Here is a 16,470-nt window from a genome sequence, read left to right as displayed (position 1 = left end):
ACACACACACACACACACACACACACACACACACACACACACACACACACACACACACACACACACACACACACACACACACTCTCTCAGCTGCTGCATCTATGCGCGCCACTGCCTTCAGGTCATCTTTATTTCCATCCACTGAAGCTTTGGCTTCTTCCCTTGCCAGATTCATTTTTGCAATGAGAACGTTTTCATTTCCACTTGTATCTAGTTTCCGTTGGCTCAGTTCTTTAAGATCTGCAACCATCATGTCTTTAATACGTTGCTCCATATTAGTGAAGTCAGCAGCTGCTGCAGCCATTTTTTACTCGTCTTGTTCCACCGTCCTTTGAATACGCACAACACCAGCCAAATCAACGGTCCCCAAAGGACTAGCGGCAGCAAAATCCAAACTGTGTTCCAACTTTCCAAAAAAACATAGGAGAGTCCACAGACTTAAGCCTACTGCTTCTGATGGCTGTAACATGCTGCTATTAACAAATGAGTTTCCATTGCAGCATCCGTCAATAATATTGCTGATTTTGAAGAAATGGCTTCACCAATGTGATTACAGAACACTTTGCTATTAGATTAGAAGCTTTAAATTCTTATCTGGCTGATACTCATGGCGAATGGATGTGGATTACAATCTGCCCCAACTCGAGGCATTTCCAAGATGGCCACCATATTCTTTTCAATATCAATCCAAAGCACAGGGAGATTATTTTCTATCTTCCATCCTTCTATTTTCTGTTCCAAACAAAAAAAATTAGTTGAATAAAATATAGCAACTTCAATATAATAAATAGTCGCTCGAAGGCTAGGAGAGACACTTGTTTGTGACACGTTTCAATTATTTCCAATGCAAATCCAGATGTATTTAAATCCTTTATTTAACACATAAGCTGGCAACTATTTTCTTTAACATTTGATGAAATGACCAGGGCTGCAGTGCTAAATTTTTAGGTGCTGGAACTCACCAAAAACAGTGACCATGAGGTGCCTGGAGTGGCCCTATGAGGTGCCGGACCAGTGCTCTGACAGAGTTTTGAGTTTTTCAGGGAAAGAAGAATGAGCATATATGGTTCATTTGGCTTTTCAGAAGGCCTTCAATAAGATCCCACAATGTGTTTTTAGTTATAATCAATACACATTAACTGTTAAAAAGTTTGTCACAGTGTAAGTGAAAGAATTTGCACATTTGAAACATTAACTGGCATAAAATATTGCCAAAGAAAAATGTGTTTTCCTATTCCTTGGCAAGAAGGAAGAGAAAAGGGGATAAGAAGACTCTGATGAGAGTTGTCTCAGGTCTCCAAATAGTAGCCAGGATGTGGAATACAACAGGGGGGAGATTGAAAACTTGATTGAATGGTGTACCAATAACAACCTCACACACAATGGCACCAAAACCAAGGAGTTGATTATTGACTTAAGGAAGGGAAAACCAGTGATCATTGTATATCAGGTGGAGAGGGTGTGCAAATTTAAATTCTTGGGAGTCAATACTTTGCAGGATCTTTCCTGGACCCAACACACTAATGGCATCATGAAGAAAGCACATCAGCTCCTCTACTTCCTCATGAGTTTGCAGATGTTTGGTATAACAACAGAAACCCTGGAAAATTTCTACAGATGTGTGGTGGAAAGTGTGGTGACTGGCTGCATCATGGTCTGTTATGGGGATACTAATATCCCTGAGCGTAAAGCCCTGCAAAAGGTAATGGGCACAGCCTAGCACATCACAGGGAAAACCCTCGGAACCATGGAGAACATCTACAGGGAATGCTGCCATCTGAAAGCAGCACCAATCCTCAAGGAACCACACTACCCAGCACATGCTCTGTTCTCCTGGTGCCATCAGGAAAGAAGTATAGGTTCCACAAGACTCACATTACCAGGTTCAAGAATAGCTGCTACCCCTCCACCATCAGAATCCTCAACAATAAACTCAAATCAGGGACTTATTTTGCACTTGATTGCTTTTTTCCCCTCTATATTGCACACTATTGTAGATTAAGGACTTGTGCATGCTTTTGTTTTTCTTTTCTTTTTTTATTCTCTCTGTATTGCATAGTCAGTTTGTTTACATTCATTATCTGTGTACAGTTCTTTATTTGTTTACATTAAGGGTCCCCAAAGTGGTCAATATCAACGCCTGAGGGACTATCCAAGGGGTTGAAAAGGAGTTGATAAACAGCAGGAGGGGTCGATTGAATTTTTGGGGTTGAAAGAATTATAGGGCCCGAGGTCCTGGCTCCTGCCCGGGAGCCCGAGGCGACTTCTTCGAAGTGGACGGCACAGCAACTGATGTTGAGAATGGAGTTGCCAAAGACTTCGACCCAGCTCTGTATGGCATCTTCTCAGCCAGAAGCAAAGTTTTTTTTTAACTATAATTATAATCACTTGCTTGCTTAATTTACAGATTTATAATGAAGTTTGGGTTGTTGCTGGAAGGCCTGGCCACCATGCATATGGTATACAGTTTCCTTCACTAAAGCATATAGAAATTGCACATCTACTTAATTATTATTGATTTATTTTAATTTGTTCGTTCCTGGGGGTCTATGAGTGATCAAGAATTCCATAAAGAGGACAATGGTCTAAAAAGTTTGGGGATCCTTGGTTTAAATGTATATGCTGTGTTCATTTTTTTGTATTGCACTATCAATTAATGGAAAAAAGAATCTGTTGTATGTGATGTCATTTATGTTCTCTGACAATAAATCTGAGCAATTAAGGAATTAATTAAGGAGCTTAAGGTTAAGAAAACCTTGGGAAGCAGTGATTATAAATATAAAATTCACCTTTGAGAGGGGGAAGAAAAATTTGATGTATTGGTATTATAGTTGAATAAAAGTAACTATAGAGGCATGATAGAGTTGGCCAAATTAGATTATCAGGGAACCCTGTCATGGATGGTGGCAGGGCAACAATGGCAGGAGTTTCTGGGGTAACTTGAAAGACCAAGGATCACAATGAGGTGTCATTGTGGCTTTGGAAACTGTTTACATCCCAGAGCTTTGAGGGGGTTGCCTACAGAGATTGTGAACATTCTGGCCGTCATCTTTTACATTCTAGTTATCATCTTTTAAAACTCTGGAATTGTGTCTATGGATTGGATGGCAGCAAATTTGACCCCCTACTGTTTCAGAAACAGAAAAAGCTGGGAACTACAAACATCAGTTGTAGGAAAAATATTGGAATTGATAATAAAGGATTTAATAACAAAATGTGGCAGCACACATCTCTGTAAGTAAACCGGCCCCGTTTACTTACAGGGCAGCTGCAGAAGATGGCACCCTCAGGGCTTACTCACTGCCTCGTGGCTTAGGCCACTGCTCGTGCCCCTGGTCACGTGATGAGGTAATCGCTGCGCGGGGCGGAACTCCCGTTGGCCTTAAATGGGCGTGCGTGAAATGCAAATAAACAGTTTTACTGGAAACCCCTCCGAGTCTAGTGGTGTTTTCTGTGTGTAGCTACAAAAACACCGTAAAATAGCTAAAAGATTGAGCATAATCCACATGGGTTTATAAAAAGAAAATTTTGTATGAATAAACTAGAGTTTTGAGTTTTTCAGGGAAAGAAGAATGAGCAGATATGGTTCATTTGGCTTTTCAGAAGGCCTTCAATAAGATCCCACAATGGATATTGGTCAACAAGGTGAGAGCAAAGAGTTGGAATACACAGATCTTTCTTGAGTTTATTAGCTATGATGAGACTGATCGGTGCTCAAGACTCAGGTATTTATCATCTATATCAATGATTTATGTTTTCAGGTTTGCTACTGATAGGAATCATTGTGGGATTATAAGAAGAGGGTATAAAGAGCTTCAAAGGAATATAGACAAGAAGAGTTAGCAGCCAGGGGCATAAAACATTGTTTTGATTTTATCTAAAAAGGATTAAATTGCCATGGATGGAATGAGCAATGATTTATTTGGCTTTTCATTAATGTTGAATTTGTTGTACAAGGAGAGATAGAGTAGTAGAGGCCTGTATTCCCTGAAGAGGACTCATTAAAACTTTTGAGGCAGGGAGGATGCTTCTGGCAGATGACAGGCCATTTAGGATTAAGATGAGGAGAAATGTCTGTGCAGATGGTGGCAAATTACTGGAGTTTGCAAACTGCAGAATTGTTGAGGCTCAATCCTTGAGGTCATTCAAAATGCAAATAGTTTCTCGATATTACAGCAAAAGAAAATGACGTTGAGGTGAAAGATCTTTAAAAATGGCAGGCCAGGATTTGAAGGCTAAAAGGTCATCTACTCCCATTTGTACTCTTGCTCACCTTTATCTACACTTTAAATCAATGGCAGATAATCCCATGAGAGTCATTAAATATTCAATAGCCTTGTATAATGCTTGAGGGATGCTATGAGGGAAACCATTTTAAAGACATTTTTGCTATTTTTGGATTTACAGATCGACATAGAGATCAATGGGGATCCAGTTGATTTGCACATGAAGCTGGGTGATAACGGAGAAGCATTCTTTGTCCAAGAGACGGAGAAAGAAAATGTATGTAACAACTTTACTTGTAAATATTTAAAGTGGCAAATGCCAGCTTTTTAAATTTCCCTTCAATGTACACAAGAATTCATTAAAAGGCCAACAGAGGTATTCATGCATATTCCTAGACACAGTGAAACCTGTTATCCAGAATTCAAACAACCAGCAAAAAAGATTAAGGATAATAAATAATTAGAAATGAAGATTAAAAAAGAATAAATAAAAATTTTAATTAAAGTTTAAAATTGTAAAACCTTTGGTAAAGATGGGAGCAAATGTTCAGCCATTGGAGTGCCTTGGTCATGCTTTGCTATTAGCAGCGGTTTGAATTAAGTCGTGTGAAAAAGCAATGGTTGCTGCTCGCTTTTGGGGTGATTCTCATAAAGTGTCTCCTTATCCTTGCTTAATAAGAGTCTTTATCTCAATAAATTATTATGTATATTGGTAAAGCTTTATCTGTAAACTTGGGGGAGGGCAGTTAATTATGATGTTATTGTTTGACTTTGGGGCAGCTCCATGGAAGGGGAGGAACTTGCAGATGAAGCGATGGTTAAATGTTTTCAAAGAATTTGACTGAAAGTAAAGTAAAATGCTTTTAGATTTACTGTATATTTTGGTGGATAATAAGACACTTGAAGCATGCAAAAAAAAACACCCTGAGAAAAGGGGTTGTCCAATTAGGCCAGATACAAAAACAGTGACCTTAAAATTCTTCTCAAAATGCCACTTAAACGGTTCTATGACCGATCCAGACCTGATCCTATAACAAATTTTTAAGGTACCGGTATATTTTTTTTTAGAAACCTGTTGACGTGTACCAGTTTTTATTTTGCACTAAAATCCATTACCAATGTGGTGTTAAACCAATAAAAGAATTGTAAATTTTAAAAAAATACCAGATCACACACATTTAAAATCCTTGAAAATCACTAATTTCACCAACTGAAACAAAGAACTTGGCAAGCACATCTAGAGTCTCACTACTTACACGTCATCATACAGGTCCCAGTCTGAATCTGGTGAGTTGGCTTCAGCTTCGTCGTCAGTGTCCCATAATAAATATCCTCCGAACCATGAAAAAACACACAAATGCTGGAGAAACTCAGCAGGTCAAATAGTGCCTTAATGTAGCAAAGATAAAGATACATCACCAATGTTTTGGGCTTGAGCCCTTCATCAAGGTGTGCAAAAATTGTCAGCAGGCATCTGAATAAAAAGATAAGGGAGAGGAGTATGGTAGCAAAAGCAGGAGGTAATAGGTGGAGAAGGGGGGGAGGGATAGGTGAATAGAGAGGGAAGTGGGTGGAGAACTCTGTTCCCAAGATGTGATCTTCCAGTTCAGATCTGCTGAATTGGTCTGCCTTCTTCCACAAACATGGCTTCCCTTCTACCACCATCAATTCAGCCCTCACATGCATTTCCATTTTCCTCTTATCTCCTCTGGCCCCCTTTTCCCTCAGACACAATAAACACATGATTCCCCTTGTCCTCACCTACCACCTCATCAACCTCCACATCCAACACCTTATCCTCTGGAATTTCTGGAACTCAACAGGATTCCTCTTCCAGACACGTCTCCTCCCCGCTCTCTCTCTCTCTCTTCCGTGACTCCTCATGCACTCATCCCTCCCTGCCAATCACCCCCACTCTCACCTTCCCCTGTGACCGCAGGAGGGGCCATACTTGCACCCACACCTCCTTCCTCACCACAGTCCGGGGCCCCAAACAGACCTTTCAAGTGAAGCAACATTTAACGTGTATCCCCAGGATTGACTTACTGCATCTAGTGCTCCCTTTGTGGCCTTTTCTATAACGAAGAGACTGGGCGCAGACTGGAAGATCACTTCGCTGAGCACTTTCGCCCTGTCCGCACCAGTGACAGGGACCTCCCAGGGCCCAACCATTTTAATTCTACACCCCACTCCTATAGTCATATTTATGTCCATGGCCTCGTGTACAATCCCACCAAGACCACCCTTAAATTGGAAGAACAACACATGATTTTCCATCTGGGCACTCTCCAGCTGGATGGCATTAATATCGACTTTTCAGGTGTCTGCTAACCTGCTCTTTCTCTCCCCACTTCACCTCCTCTTTCCTTCCCCCTGCCTTTGCCGTAGCTCTCCAGCCCCTTCCCTCTCTATTCACCTAGCCGTCATGCCCCCCCCCCACCTATTACCTCCTGCATTTGCTACCATGCTCCTCCCCCTACACCACCTCCTTTTTATTTAAATGCCTGCCAACATTTTTCCATACCTTGATTAAGGGCTCAATCCCAAAATGTTGGTTATGTATTTTTATTTTGCTATATAAAGCCCACCTCACTGACAAAAGGCAAAGGAGGAAAAACCCAACACCCAACCCCAACCAACCAATTTTCCCCTGCAACCGCTGCAGTCGTGTCTGCCTGTCCCGCATCGGACTTGTCAGCCACAAACGAGCCTGCAGCTGACGTGGACTTTTTACCCCCTCCATAAATCTTCGTCCGCGAAGCCAAGCCAAAGAAGAAAGATAAAGTACACTGTTTGACCTGCTGAGTTTCTCCAGCATTGTGTTTTTACTTCAACCATGGTATCTACAGACTTGCGTGTTTTACTTTTGAGTTCGTTAGTAAGAGCAAATCTCAAGCAACTGGAAAACTCACTTATCTGGCATCTACCAATCCCCATAGGTGCCAAATAACAATGGTTTTGCATTTCTTCCCCAAAATTGAGGTCAAATTCAAATGTTTTAAAGAGGGCCATGAAACATGAAGGAATGGTGTTAAAATCCAAGTTCAGTGGGGAAATAGTAAAAATGTCCCATTTATCTGGTTTATAAACCAGTAGCAGAGCATGTTTAAGGCCAAATAAGGACATTTTCATGATTTTGATCATTTGTTTCCAAACTTGTGTAGCTTGTAAAGTTCAATAGAGGAGACACCTAAAACAAGATGTCGTCATGGTTCATTTGGGGTTTGAAGTCGTGGACACTGCAGTCCATTTATATTGGCCTATGGTTGGGTAAGAAAGAAAGGTCTGAACCCCAAAATTCTCAATTATTGCTGGGGATATGGTCATAATGGGCCGTTGATTGACAGTCACTGCATATGAAACAAAGTATATGTATAAAACTATATACTGGTATCTGGCACCTATGGGGATTGGAAGATTCCTGATAAGTGTATTTTCTGGTTGTTTGAGACTTGCTCTTACAATTACTTACTAATACACCTGCATTAAGATTAAATAGATTAAAAGATAAAAATTCAGTACTGTACAAAATTCACTTGCATGAATACAGTAGAAGTCCAAAAATCCAGATGCCAGAAATAAGGACCACCCGAGATTCCAAACTTTTTGAAATTTAGTGGGCTTTTGTGTGCACGTGCGCATGCGTAAGAGCCACAGATGCACAGTGGCAACAAGTGACCACACTTGACACAGGGAATCTTATCACAAAGAACTTCATTTGTTTACTGTATTTTCTTTTACAATGTTAATTTTTAAACACAATTTCAACCAATAATGTTTTTTTCTTGTAGTGAAAATATTTGATGTTTACTTTTTTTGTCAAGTATTGACTTTATTTTTTATTTAAAACTTCATTTTTATAAATGAAGAATGCTGTATTTTGCTAATGAATAAACTTTCAAAATTTATTGGTACAGGGGGGCATGGCATGATGGTGTCGATGGAAGATGTGGGAAGGCACCTCCCCCAGCAGAACTATTAAAAACCCGACTTTTTAAGGTTTTATAACTTTTCAGAAAATATTGCATATACAGTTGATACATTTTAGAAGGCAACTATAAGGAAAACAAAGGCACAAGCAGTTAAAAATAAAGACTTCTAAACAGCTTTCAAGTACAGAAGAACTTGGGCCTACCTTTGAAATGGTGTCTGCAGAGTCGATTCCTGCTTGCCCAAGACCACAACAGCAGTCCCTGGGTAAGACACACTCGACTCCATGCAGCATCGCCGAAGATGGTGCCAGAGCTCGAAGACGTCCTTCTCCAGACTAAGAGGAGCAATTCCGCATGCGCAAAACTTGGCACATGTGCTTTATGTCAAGTTCAGTCCAAGCTGCGGGGGACCCAACTTCTCTCAGCCCAGCGATGCTGGGCTGACGGGAAGGGGGGGTGATCCGAACCCACAGTCAGGCCAAGATGTCATCAATATCGTCGGAGGATGAAGAAGACATCGGAAGGGGACCGAAGGAAGAAGATATTTATCCAGGTATGGAGGAGGAAGAAACTAATATATAAGGGTAGGCCCATACCTAAACATGTATCAATAAAGTCTAAATCTGATCTTTACTATTCAGACCCAGTAAGTCAAATTGATATATCAAAACAGATGGAGAATTTGGCAAGTCAGATGGGTCAAAGTTTTTCATCTATGAAAGAACAACTTATTGATATGAAGGAACAGATATCATCTATTAAGTTGGATATGGAAAAATATGTGAAGTTGGTAGATAAAGTATAAGACAAATTTTAAGAAGATTGAAGAAGATTTTCATGACTGTCAGGATGATGTGGAGCAATGTAAAGAAAAGATGGGTCAGATGGGCGATTCATTTACTGGATGGCAAATTCAGAGGAATGATTTATTGAAGAAAATTGATGCTTTGGAGAATCAAAGTCGAAGGAACAATGTTAAGATTGTTGGTCTTCTGGAAGATTTTGAGGGTTCAATTTTTTAAGAAGTAGATCCCTAAAGTTTTGGGGAAAGAATACTTCCTGAACTGTTTGGAATTGGATAGAGTTCATAGAGCAATAAGGAGGAAACCTCTCCCAGGTCAAGCTCCATGCTCTATTCTAATTCGATATTTATGTTGTCAAGATAGAGAATTGACTTTAAAGAGTTGTAGTTCAATATGCAAGAAGTAATCAAGGCCCCCTGGTAGTTAAGACTAACAGAGTTTTCTTTTATGCTGATTTGAATCAAGTGATTATTAAACATTGTAAAGAGTTTAATTGTGCTGTTTTCTGGAAGAAAGGATATAAATTTGCTTCTTGATATCCTGCTCTCCTTAAAGTTTTTTATGGAGTCTCTCAATCTCAGTTTTTTAGTGGTGATGCTGAAGCCCTTACGTTTGCTAATTCTTTACCTGATAATGAACAGGAAAGTTTTTTTTCAACAGCCTGCATTAGCCCAGAAGGAGAAGAAGAGAATGCAAGAGAAGAAATTTCAACAGCGAGTTGAAATTGACATCGATGACTACGTTAATAGAGACTTGGAAGAACATATCATACTTGAGATGATTTGTTGATTATTGTTTTGTTCTGTTCAGGGGCTGGGGGAGAGGGTAGTTTGCCTACTGATCCTTCTGAAGTCATTGTCCATTTTGTGGTATTGGTCACTCTTGCATAATTGAGGGAGATAATACTGTAGTACAGTATTTTTTCTTTTTTTTAGGGTTTTTTTGAATATGGGTTTTTTCTTTTTCTTTGAGGAGCTTTCTTAATTCTTTTGTGTGGTTGCCATGGAGAGAAGTTCCTCCATGTATGGTAAGGTGGTTTTTGAAATGAATTGGAATGATGGCTAATTTAAATTTTGCTACTTTTAATGTTAATGGGCTTAATAACCTGATTAAGAGAAAAAGAATATTGGTGCATATTAAAATGTTGAATGTTGATTTGCTTTTTTGCAAGAAACATTTGACTGATGAGAAGGAACATCAAAAATTGAAAAGAGATTGGTTTGGTCAAGTTATAGCTTCTTCGTTTAATTTGAAAGCAAGTGGTATAGCTATTTTGATTAATAAAAAGTTATCTTTTAAATTGCCGGAGGATTGGCGCATTGCGCATGTGGTTCCGTTATTTAAAAAGGGTTCAAGGAGGAAGCCTGGCAACTATCGGCCTGTAAGTTTGACGTCTGTGGCAGGTAAATTAATGGAGAAAATTCTTAGAGATAGTACTTATAAACATCTGGATAGACAGGGTCTGATCAGGAGCACTCAATATGGATTTGTGGGAGGAAGGTCATGTTTGACCAATCTGATTGAATTTTTTGAAGAGGTGACTAGGAATGTGGATGAGGGTAGCGCGGTGGATGTTGTCTATATGGACTTCAGTAAGGCCTTCAATAAGGTACCACATGGAAGGTTAGTTAGGAAGGTGCAGTCTTTAGGTATAAATTTTGAGATAGTCAAATGGATTGAACATTGGCTGAAAGGGAGAGGCCAGAGAGTGGTAGTGGATAATTGTCTGTCAGGTTGGAGGCCGGTGACCAGTGGTGTGCCTCAAGGATCTGTATTGGGCCCGTTGTTGTTCGTTATATACATTAATGATCTAGATGATGGGGTGGTGAATTGGATTAGTAAATATGCAGACGATACTAAGATAGGTGGAACAGTGGATAATGAAGAAGGTTTTCAAGGATTGCAGAGGGATTTGGGCTGCTTAGAAAAGTGGGCTGAAAAATGGCAGATGGAATTTAATGCTGATAAGTGTCAGGTGCTTCATTTTGGTAAGAAGAATCAGAATAGGACATACATGGTAAATGGGAGAGCATTGATGAATACAGAAGAGCAGAAAGATTTAGGAGTAACGGTACATCGTTCCCTGAAGGTAGAAACTCGCGTGAATAGGGTGGCGAAGATGGCTTTTAGTATGCTGGCCTTTATCAATCATTGCATGCAATATAGGAGTTGGGAGATGATGTTGAGATTGTATAAGACGTTGGTGCGGCCTAATTTGGAGTTGTGTGTGCAGTTCTGGTCGCCTAATTATAGGAAGGATATAAACAGAGTGGAGAGAGTGCAGAGAAGGTTTACCAGAATGTTGCCTGGGTTTAAGCATCTAGAGTATAGGGAGAGATTGGACAGATTAGGTCTTTATTCTTTGGAGCGTAGAAGGTGGAGAGGGGATTTGATAGAAGTATTTAAGATTATGAAAGGGATAGACAGAGTGGATGTGGATAGACTATTTCCGTTAAGAGGAGGAAAGATTAAAACAAGAGGACATGAGTTAAGAATTAAGGGGCAGAGGTTTAGAGGTAACATGAGGGGGAACTTCTTTACTCAGAGAGTGGTAGCCGTGTGGAATGAGCTTCCGGGAGAAATAGTGGCGGCGGAGTCAATTGTATTATTTAAGAAAAGGTTGGACAGGTATATGGATGAGAAGAAGATGGAGGGTTATGGGCATTGTGCAGGGAGGTGGGACTAGAGAGGGGTGTTTGGTTTGGTGTGGACTAGAAGGGCCTAATGGTCTGTTTCTGTGCTGTAATTGTTATGTATCAGTTATTGAGTCAGTTGGCAGACTTTTAGTTGTTAATTGTAAAAATCCTTCTGAATCTTGGACTTTAATGAATATTTATGCTCCTAATATTGAAGACGAGAAATTTATGTTGGACTCTTTTCTTAATTTAAATCAAGCATATGAAAAAATTATGACTGGAGGTGATTTTAATTGTTGTTTGGACCTATTATTAGATACATTTCCAAAAGTTGTAGTTAGGACTAAAATGGCAAAACAGTGGTAATGTTAATGAAAGATATGAATTTAGTAGATGTATGGAGGAGATTAAATCCTAAAGAGAAAGACTTCTCATTTTAATCATTACAACATGATTTTTATTCTTGAATAGATTTATTTTTAGTATCAGCACAATTGCAAGGTTGTTTATTGAAGGCTGAATATAAGAGTAGAATTTTGTCTGATCGTTGTTAATAACATGTACAAGTTCAGAGAGAATTGATAATACATAGCAATAGAGATTTAATTCATTGTTATTGAAAAATGTAGAATTTTGTAATTTTATGAGAGATCAAATATAGTTATTTTTGAAAATAAAATGGACTCAGTGAATAGTACATTTGTTTTATGGGATGCTTTAAAGCATATTTGAGGGGACAAATTATTACTTTTACTACTAAAATTAAGGAACAACATGTAGCTGAAGTAACTAAATTAGAGGAGATAGGAATTTTAGGAAAAGATTTACAGCAAAATCCAATGGAGGTTAAGAAAATATGTTTGACTAATATGAAATTAAGATATAATTCATTACAAACATAAGTTTGAGAAGCTATTACAGAGAACTAGGCAAAGATATGAATTAGGGGAAAGAGCTCAAAGTTTTAGCTCGGGAGTTAAAAATGGAACAAGTTTCAAGAACAATTAATGCTATCAGGAATGGTTGATAACTTGTAAACATCAGGAGATTAATGATGTGTTTAGAAAATTTTATTAAAAATTATAGACACCTGAAATAGAGGAAGATGAGGTTAAAATTGAATTTTTTTAATCTGATCTGGATTTGCCTTTTTTGTTGTATGAAGACTAAATATTTGGATGCTCCTTTATCTGCTTAAGAAATAATAGACGCACTTCAATCCATGGCATATGGAAAGTCTCCAGGTGATGATGGTTTTCCTTCTGAATTTTATTTAAAAATTTCAATATTTATTAATTCCATTATTGATCAAAATATTGAAGCAGGCAACGAGGTTCATTCTTTTCCAGACTCTTTTTCTCAAGCAATTATTACAATTATTCTTAAAAAGATAGGGACCCATTGAAAGCTGGGTCTTATAGACCAATTTTGTTATTGAATTTCATTATAAACTTGTAATGAAAATTCTAGCTAATATATTGGCTAAATATTTACCAGATTTAATTCATTTTTTATTAAAAATCATTAATCGGCAGATAATATTGTGAAGTTGATTTCTTTGATCAATATTTCTCAAGAGGGATTCAACCTACTAATGGTTATTTCATTGGATGCAGAAGAGGCCTTTGATAGAGTGGAGTTTTTTATTTATTTAAAGCTTTGGATAAATTTAAGTTTGGCCCAATATTCATTGGTTGGATTGAGGCTTTATAGAGAAGCCCTACTGCTAGAGTTGTGACAAATGGACTGTTCTCTTTACATTTTATGTTGACTAGATCGACTAGACAAACCTGTCCTTTGTCGTTGGTGCTATTTTCATTAGTTATTGAACCTTTGGCTCAGATGATTATACAAGATGGTATTAAAAGTATTAAGGTGAAATCTTATGAATTTAAAATTAATTTATTTCTGGATGATGTTTTTATATATTTAACAGGACCTCAGAATTCTTTGAAGTGCCTACATGATAAGATTGGAACATTATGTGCGATATCAGGTCACAAAAACAATTGGGGAAAGAGTGAGATTATGTCATTAGCGGAAACTGATTATTTTTCTTGTAAGCATATTGTGACGTTCAAATGGTTGGATCAAATTAAGTACTTAGGTGTTAAGGTAGATAATAATTATAGTCATTTATAGGAATTAAATTATTTACTGTTATTGTCTAAAATTAAATATGATTTGAACTGATGGAAAGATTTTCTGATTACATTAATAGGAAGTTAATTGCATTAAAATAAATATTTTTTCTCGATTTCAATATTTATTTCAATCTATTCCTTGAAATTTTAAGGACTTGAATGCTTTGGTGAGGAAATGTTCAGAGAAGGATAAAATGGCAAGGGTATCTTTACAAAAATTAACTTGGAAATATGAATTGGGAGGTTTGCAACTCCATAATTTTCAAATTTATTATGATGCAGCATCATTGAAATTTATTAATAGGATGTTTGAATTGGACAAACCATTGATGTGGGCTAATAATGAATTATTTCAAATTAGTGAGAAGAGAATAGATCAGTTTATTTATAGATGGAACTCTTAAGTTATTGAATAGTTATAATTTACCTGTTTTGAAACATTTAATGGATTTATGGTATTAAAAAAATGAAGTTATAGGTACTCAAGGTAAGATTTAGGGTAAAACTCCTTTGTATCAAAATAAGCTCTTCCCCTTTTATTTACACTTAATAATCAATCAGCTTTTAAAGTTATGGGATCAAAAGGGTATTAAATTTGTGCAAGATTGTTATGAAGCAGGATATTTTATTTCTTTTTTAGAGAAAGAAAGAGAAATATGATATCTTCAAATTAAAGCTTTATCGTTGGATAATTTTGGTCATACTTTACAATTACCTAGATCAGGGGTGTCAAACTCAAATTCACGGAGGGCCAAAATTAAAAACTTGGACTAAGTCGAGGGCCGAACTAAATACTTATTGAAAATTTTCAACAACATCTGCATGTTTTTTCTTCTTTCAACATATGAAATGTTAAACTTTTTCTTATTAAAATAAAGGTTTAATAATAGTTTTAGATAAACTCTTTCCAGAAGCATTAACAAATGAGAAATAAAATATTCAATAAATAATATTTCTCTATAGAGGATTTTTCAAATGTTGCTAGTGTGCTGTAAAATAGTAAAATCTGAGGGCTATTGAGAATGTGGGAGAATAACATGATTCCTGAAACAATCAAATGGGTGATTGATTGTGGCATGAACTCTAGCAGGGTTATTTGCCATGCCCTTTTTCCATTGGTACAGATATCCTTTGATTTACACACTTTTCAAGTTTCATGCCGAATGAGCTTGTATCCAGGTGCAGGACCATTTTTAACCAGGAATATATTTATCACTGTGACATGAAACTATTGGAAGATCGTTTTATCCTGAGATTAAAGTTCATAATACTTACTCAGGTCTGTGTGGGGGAGGGCGGGGTTTGCGGGCGATCGGGTTGGACAACGTCAGTGCGGGGGCATCTTGGCGGATCAGCGGCCCCGTCACCGTGAGTCGCAGGTCGGCCTGCGGCAGGGAGGGGGAGTGGGCAACGGTCCTGGCGAGGTCAGGCCCCCCCTGAGTTTCTCCCGGACCCCTCCCCCTTGACCTGCTGAGTTTCTGCCGGACCCCCCTTGACCTGCTGAGTTTCTCCCGGATCCCCCTTTGACCTGCTGAGTTTCTCCCGGATCCCCCTTTGACCTGCTAAGTTTCTCCCAGACCCCCCTTGACCTGCTGAGTTTCTCCCGGACCTCCCTTGATCTGCTGGGTTTCTCCCGGACCCCCCTTGACCTGCTGAGTTTCTCCCGGACCCCCTTTACTTTCCGTGCCGGTGTCCCAGGACCTTTCCATGGCAGTCTCCGTGCTCAGGACCGCGCTGGGATCCCGGTCAGCGGTGGAGGAGCAGGTGAGCGCGGCTAATCCCGATCCAGCCCACGCCACTCCCGAGATTGGCGGGGTGTTCCACCCTACCTGCCCGACCAGCCTCGCTCTCCATGTGTACTCCGGGCATCCGCCACTGGTCCGGTGGGAAGGCGCAGGGCGGCCGGCAGTCGGCGCCCCCATCGCCCGGCGGGGAGCCCCAAACTTCCCTCCGGCGTCACGACTCCATCTGCAACTCCAAGAAACGCTGTGCCACTGGGGTTCCAGGCGCTGGGAAGCGGCCTTGGCTTCCCCTGACTCCGGCCAGGTGCGCTGCGATGGGGGGGTGGGCGGGGGGGACACGACAGCGTGTTTATAAAACCACCCACCACTACTTTTCAAGTCCCAGGATTTTTCTCTCTCTCTCTCACCCTGGGACACAGCGGTTACTGTGCATGCGCTATACTGGCGCGGCGGCCAGCGGGCCACCTCTAATACATTTTTGATATGATCTTGCGGGCCAAATATAATTATATCGCGGGCCAAATCCAGAGTTTGACATGTGTGACCTAGATGGTCTAATTTTGAAATTTTACTTACTGAGGGTAGTAAGAAGGGATTTATAACTGAGATGTATGCTTTATTACAGAATAAAATGCCTAAATTGGATTTGTATAAATCTAGATTGAAATGGGAGAAAGATTTAGGAATACAGGTACAGGAACCCTTGGGGGACAGTGTGTTCTGAATTTCGGATTTTTCCGGATTTTAGAACAAAAGCCAGCTGCCCCAGATTTAAGCCCACCCGAATTGTGCTGACGTATCCACCCCCTTCCAGTCACGCTGGCATCTCTCTCCCCCCGCCCGCTCGAGTTGCGCTGCCATCTCTCTCCTCCTCGCCCACCCGATTCGCGCTGCTGTCTCTCTCCCCACCCCTTGCCTGCCCGATTCGCGCTGCCATCTCTCCCCCCCCCACCCCACTTGCCTGCCCAAGTCACGCTGCCATCTCCT

General features: G+C 39.6%; 1 protein-coding gene across 6 annotated transcripts in view; it reads left to right on the top strand.

Annotated features, from left to right (window-relative positions):
* lpin2 (lipin 2) overlaps positions 1-16,470 on the top strand; it is a 160,138-nt gene that overhangs the window by 82,344 nt on the left and 61,324 nt on the right. For 5 of the 6 annotated variants that reach the window (XM_069921744.1, XM_069921746.1, XM_069921747.1 and 2 more), the window contains exon 3: positions 4,408-4,503. In XM_069921744.1, the coding sequence (XP_069777845.1) occupies positions 4,408-4,503 (96 nt within the window). Of the gene's footprint in view, positions 1-3,567; positions 3,646-4,407; positions 4,504-16,470 lie in introns of those variants that run through there. The other variant, XM_069921748.1, reaches the window with a different exon arrangement.

The sequence above is a fragment of the Narcine bancroftii genome, chromosome 2 (assembly GCF_036971445.1).
Source record: "Narcine bancroftii isolate sNarBan1 chromosome 2, sNarBan1.hap1, whole genome shotgun sequence".
Taxonomy (NCBI): domain Eukaryota; kingdom Metazoa; phylum Chordata; class Chondrichthyes; order Torpediniformes; family Narcinidae; genus Narcine; species Narcine bancroftii.
This window is presented reverse-complemented; position numbering and strand designations above follow the sequence as displayed.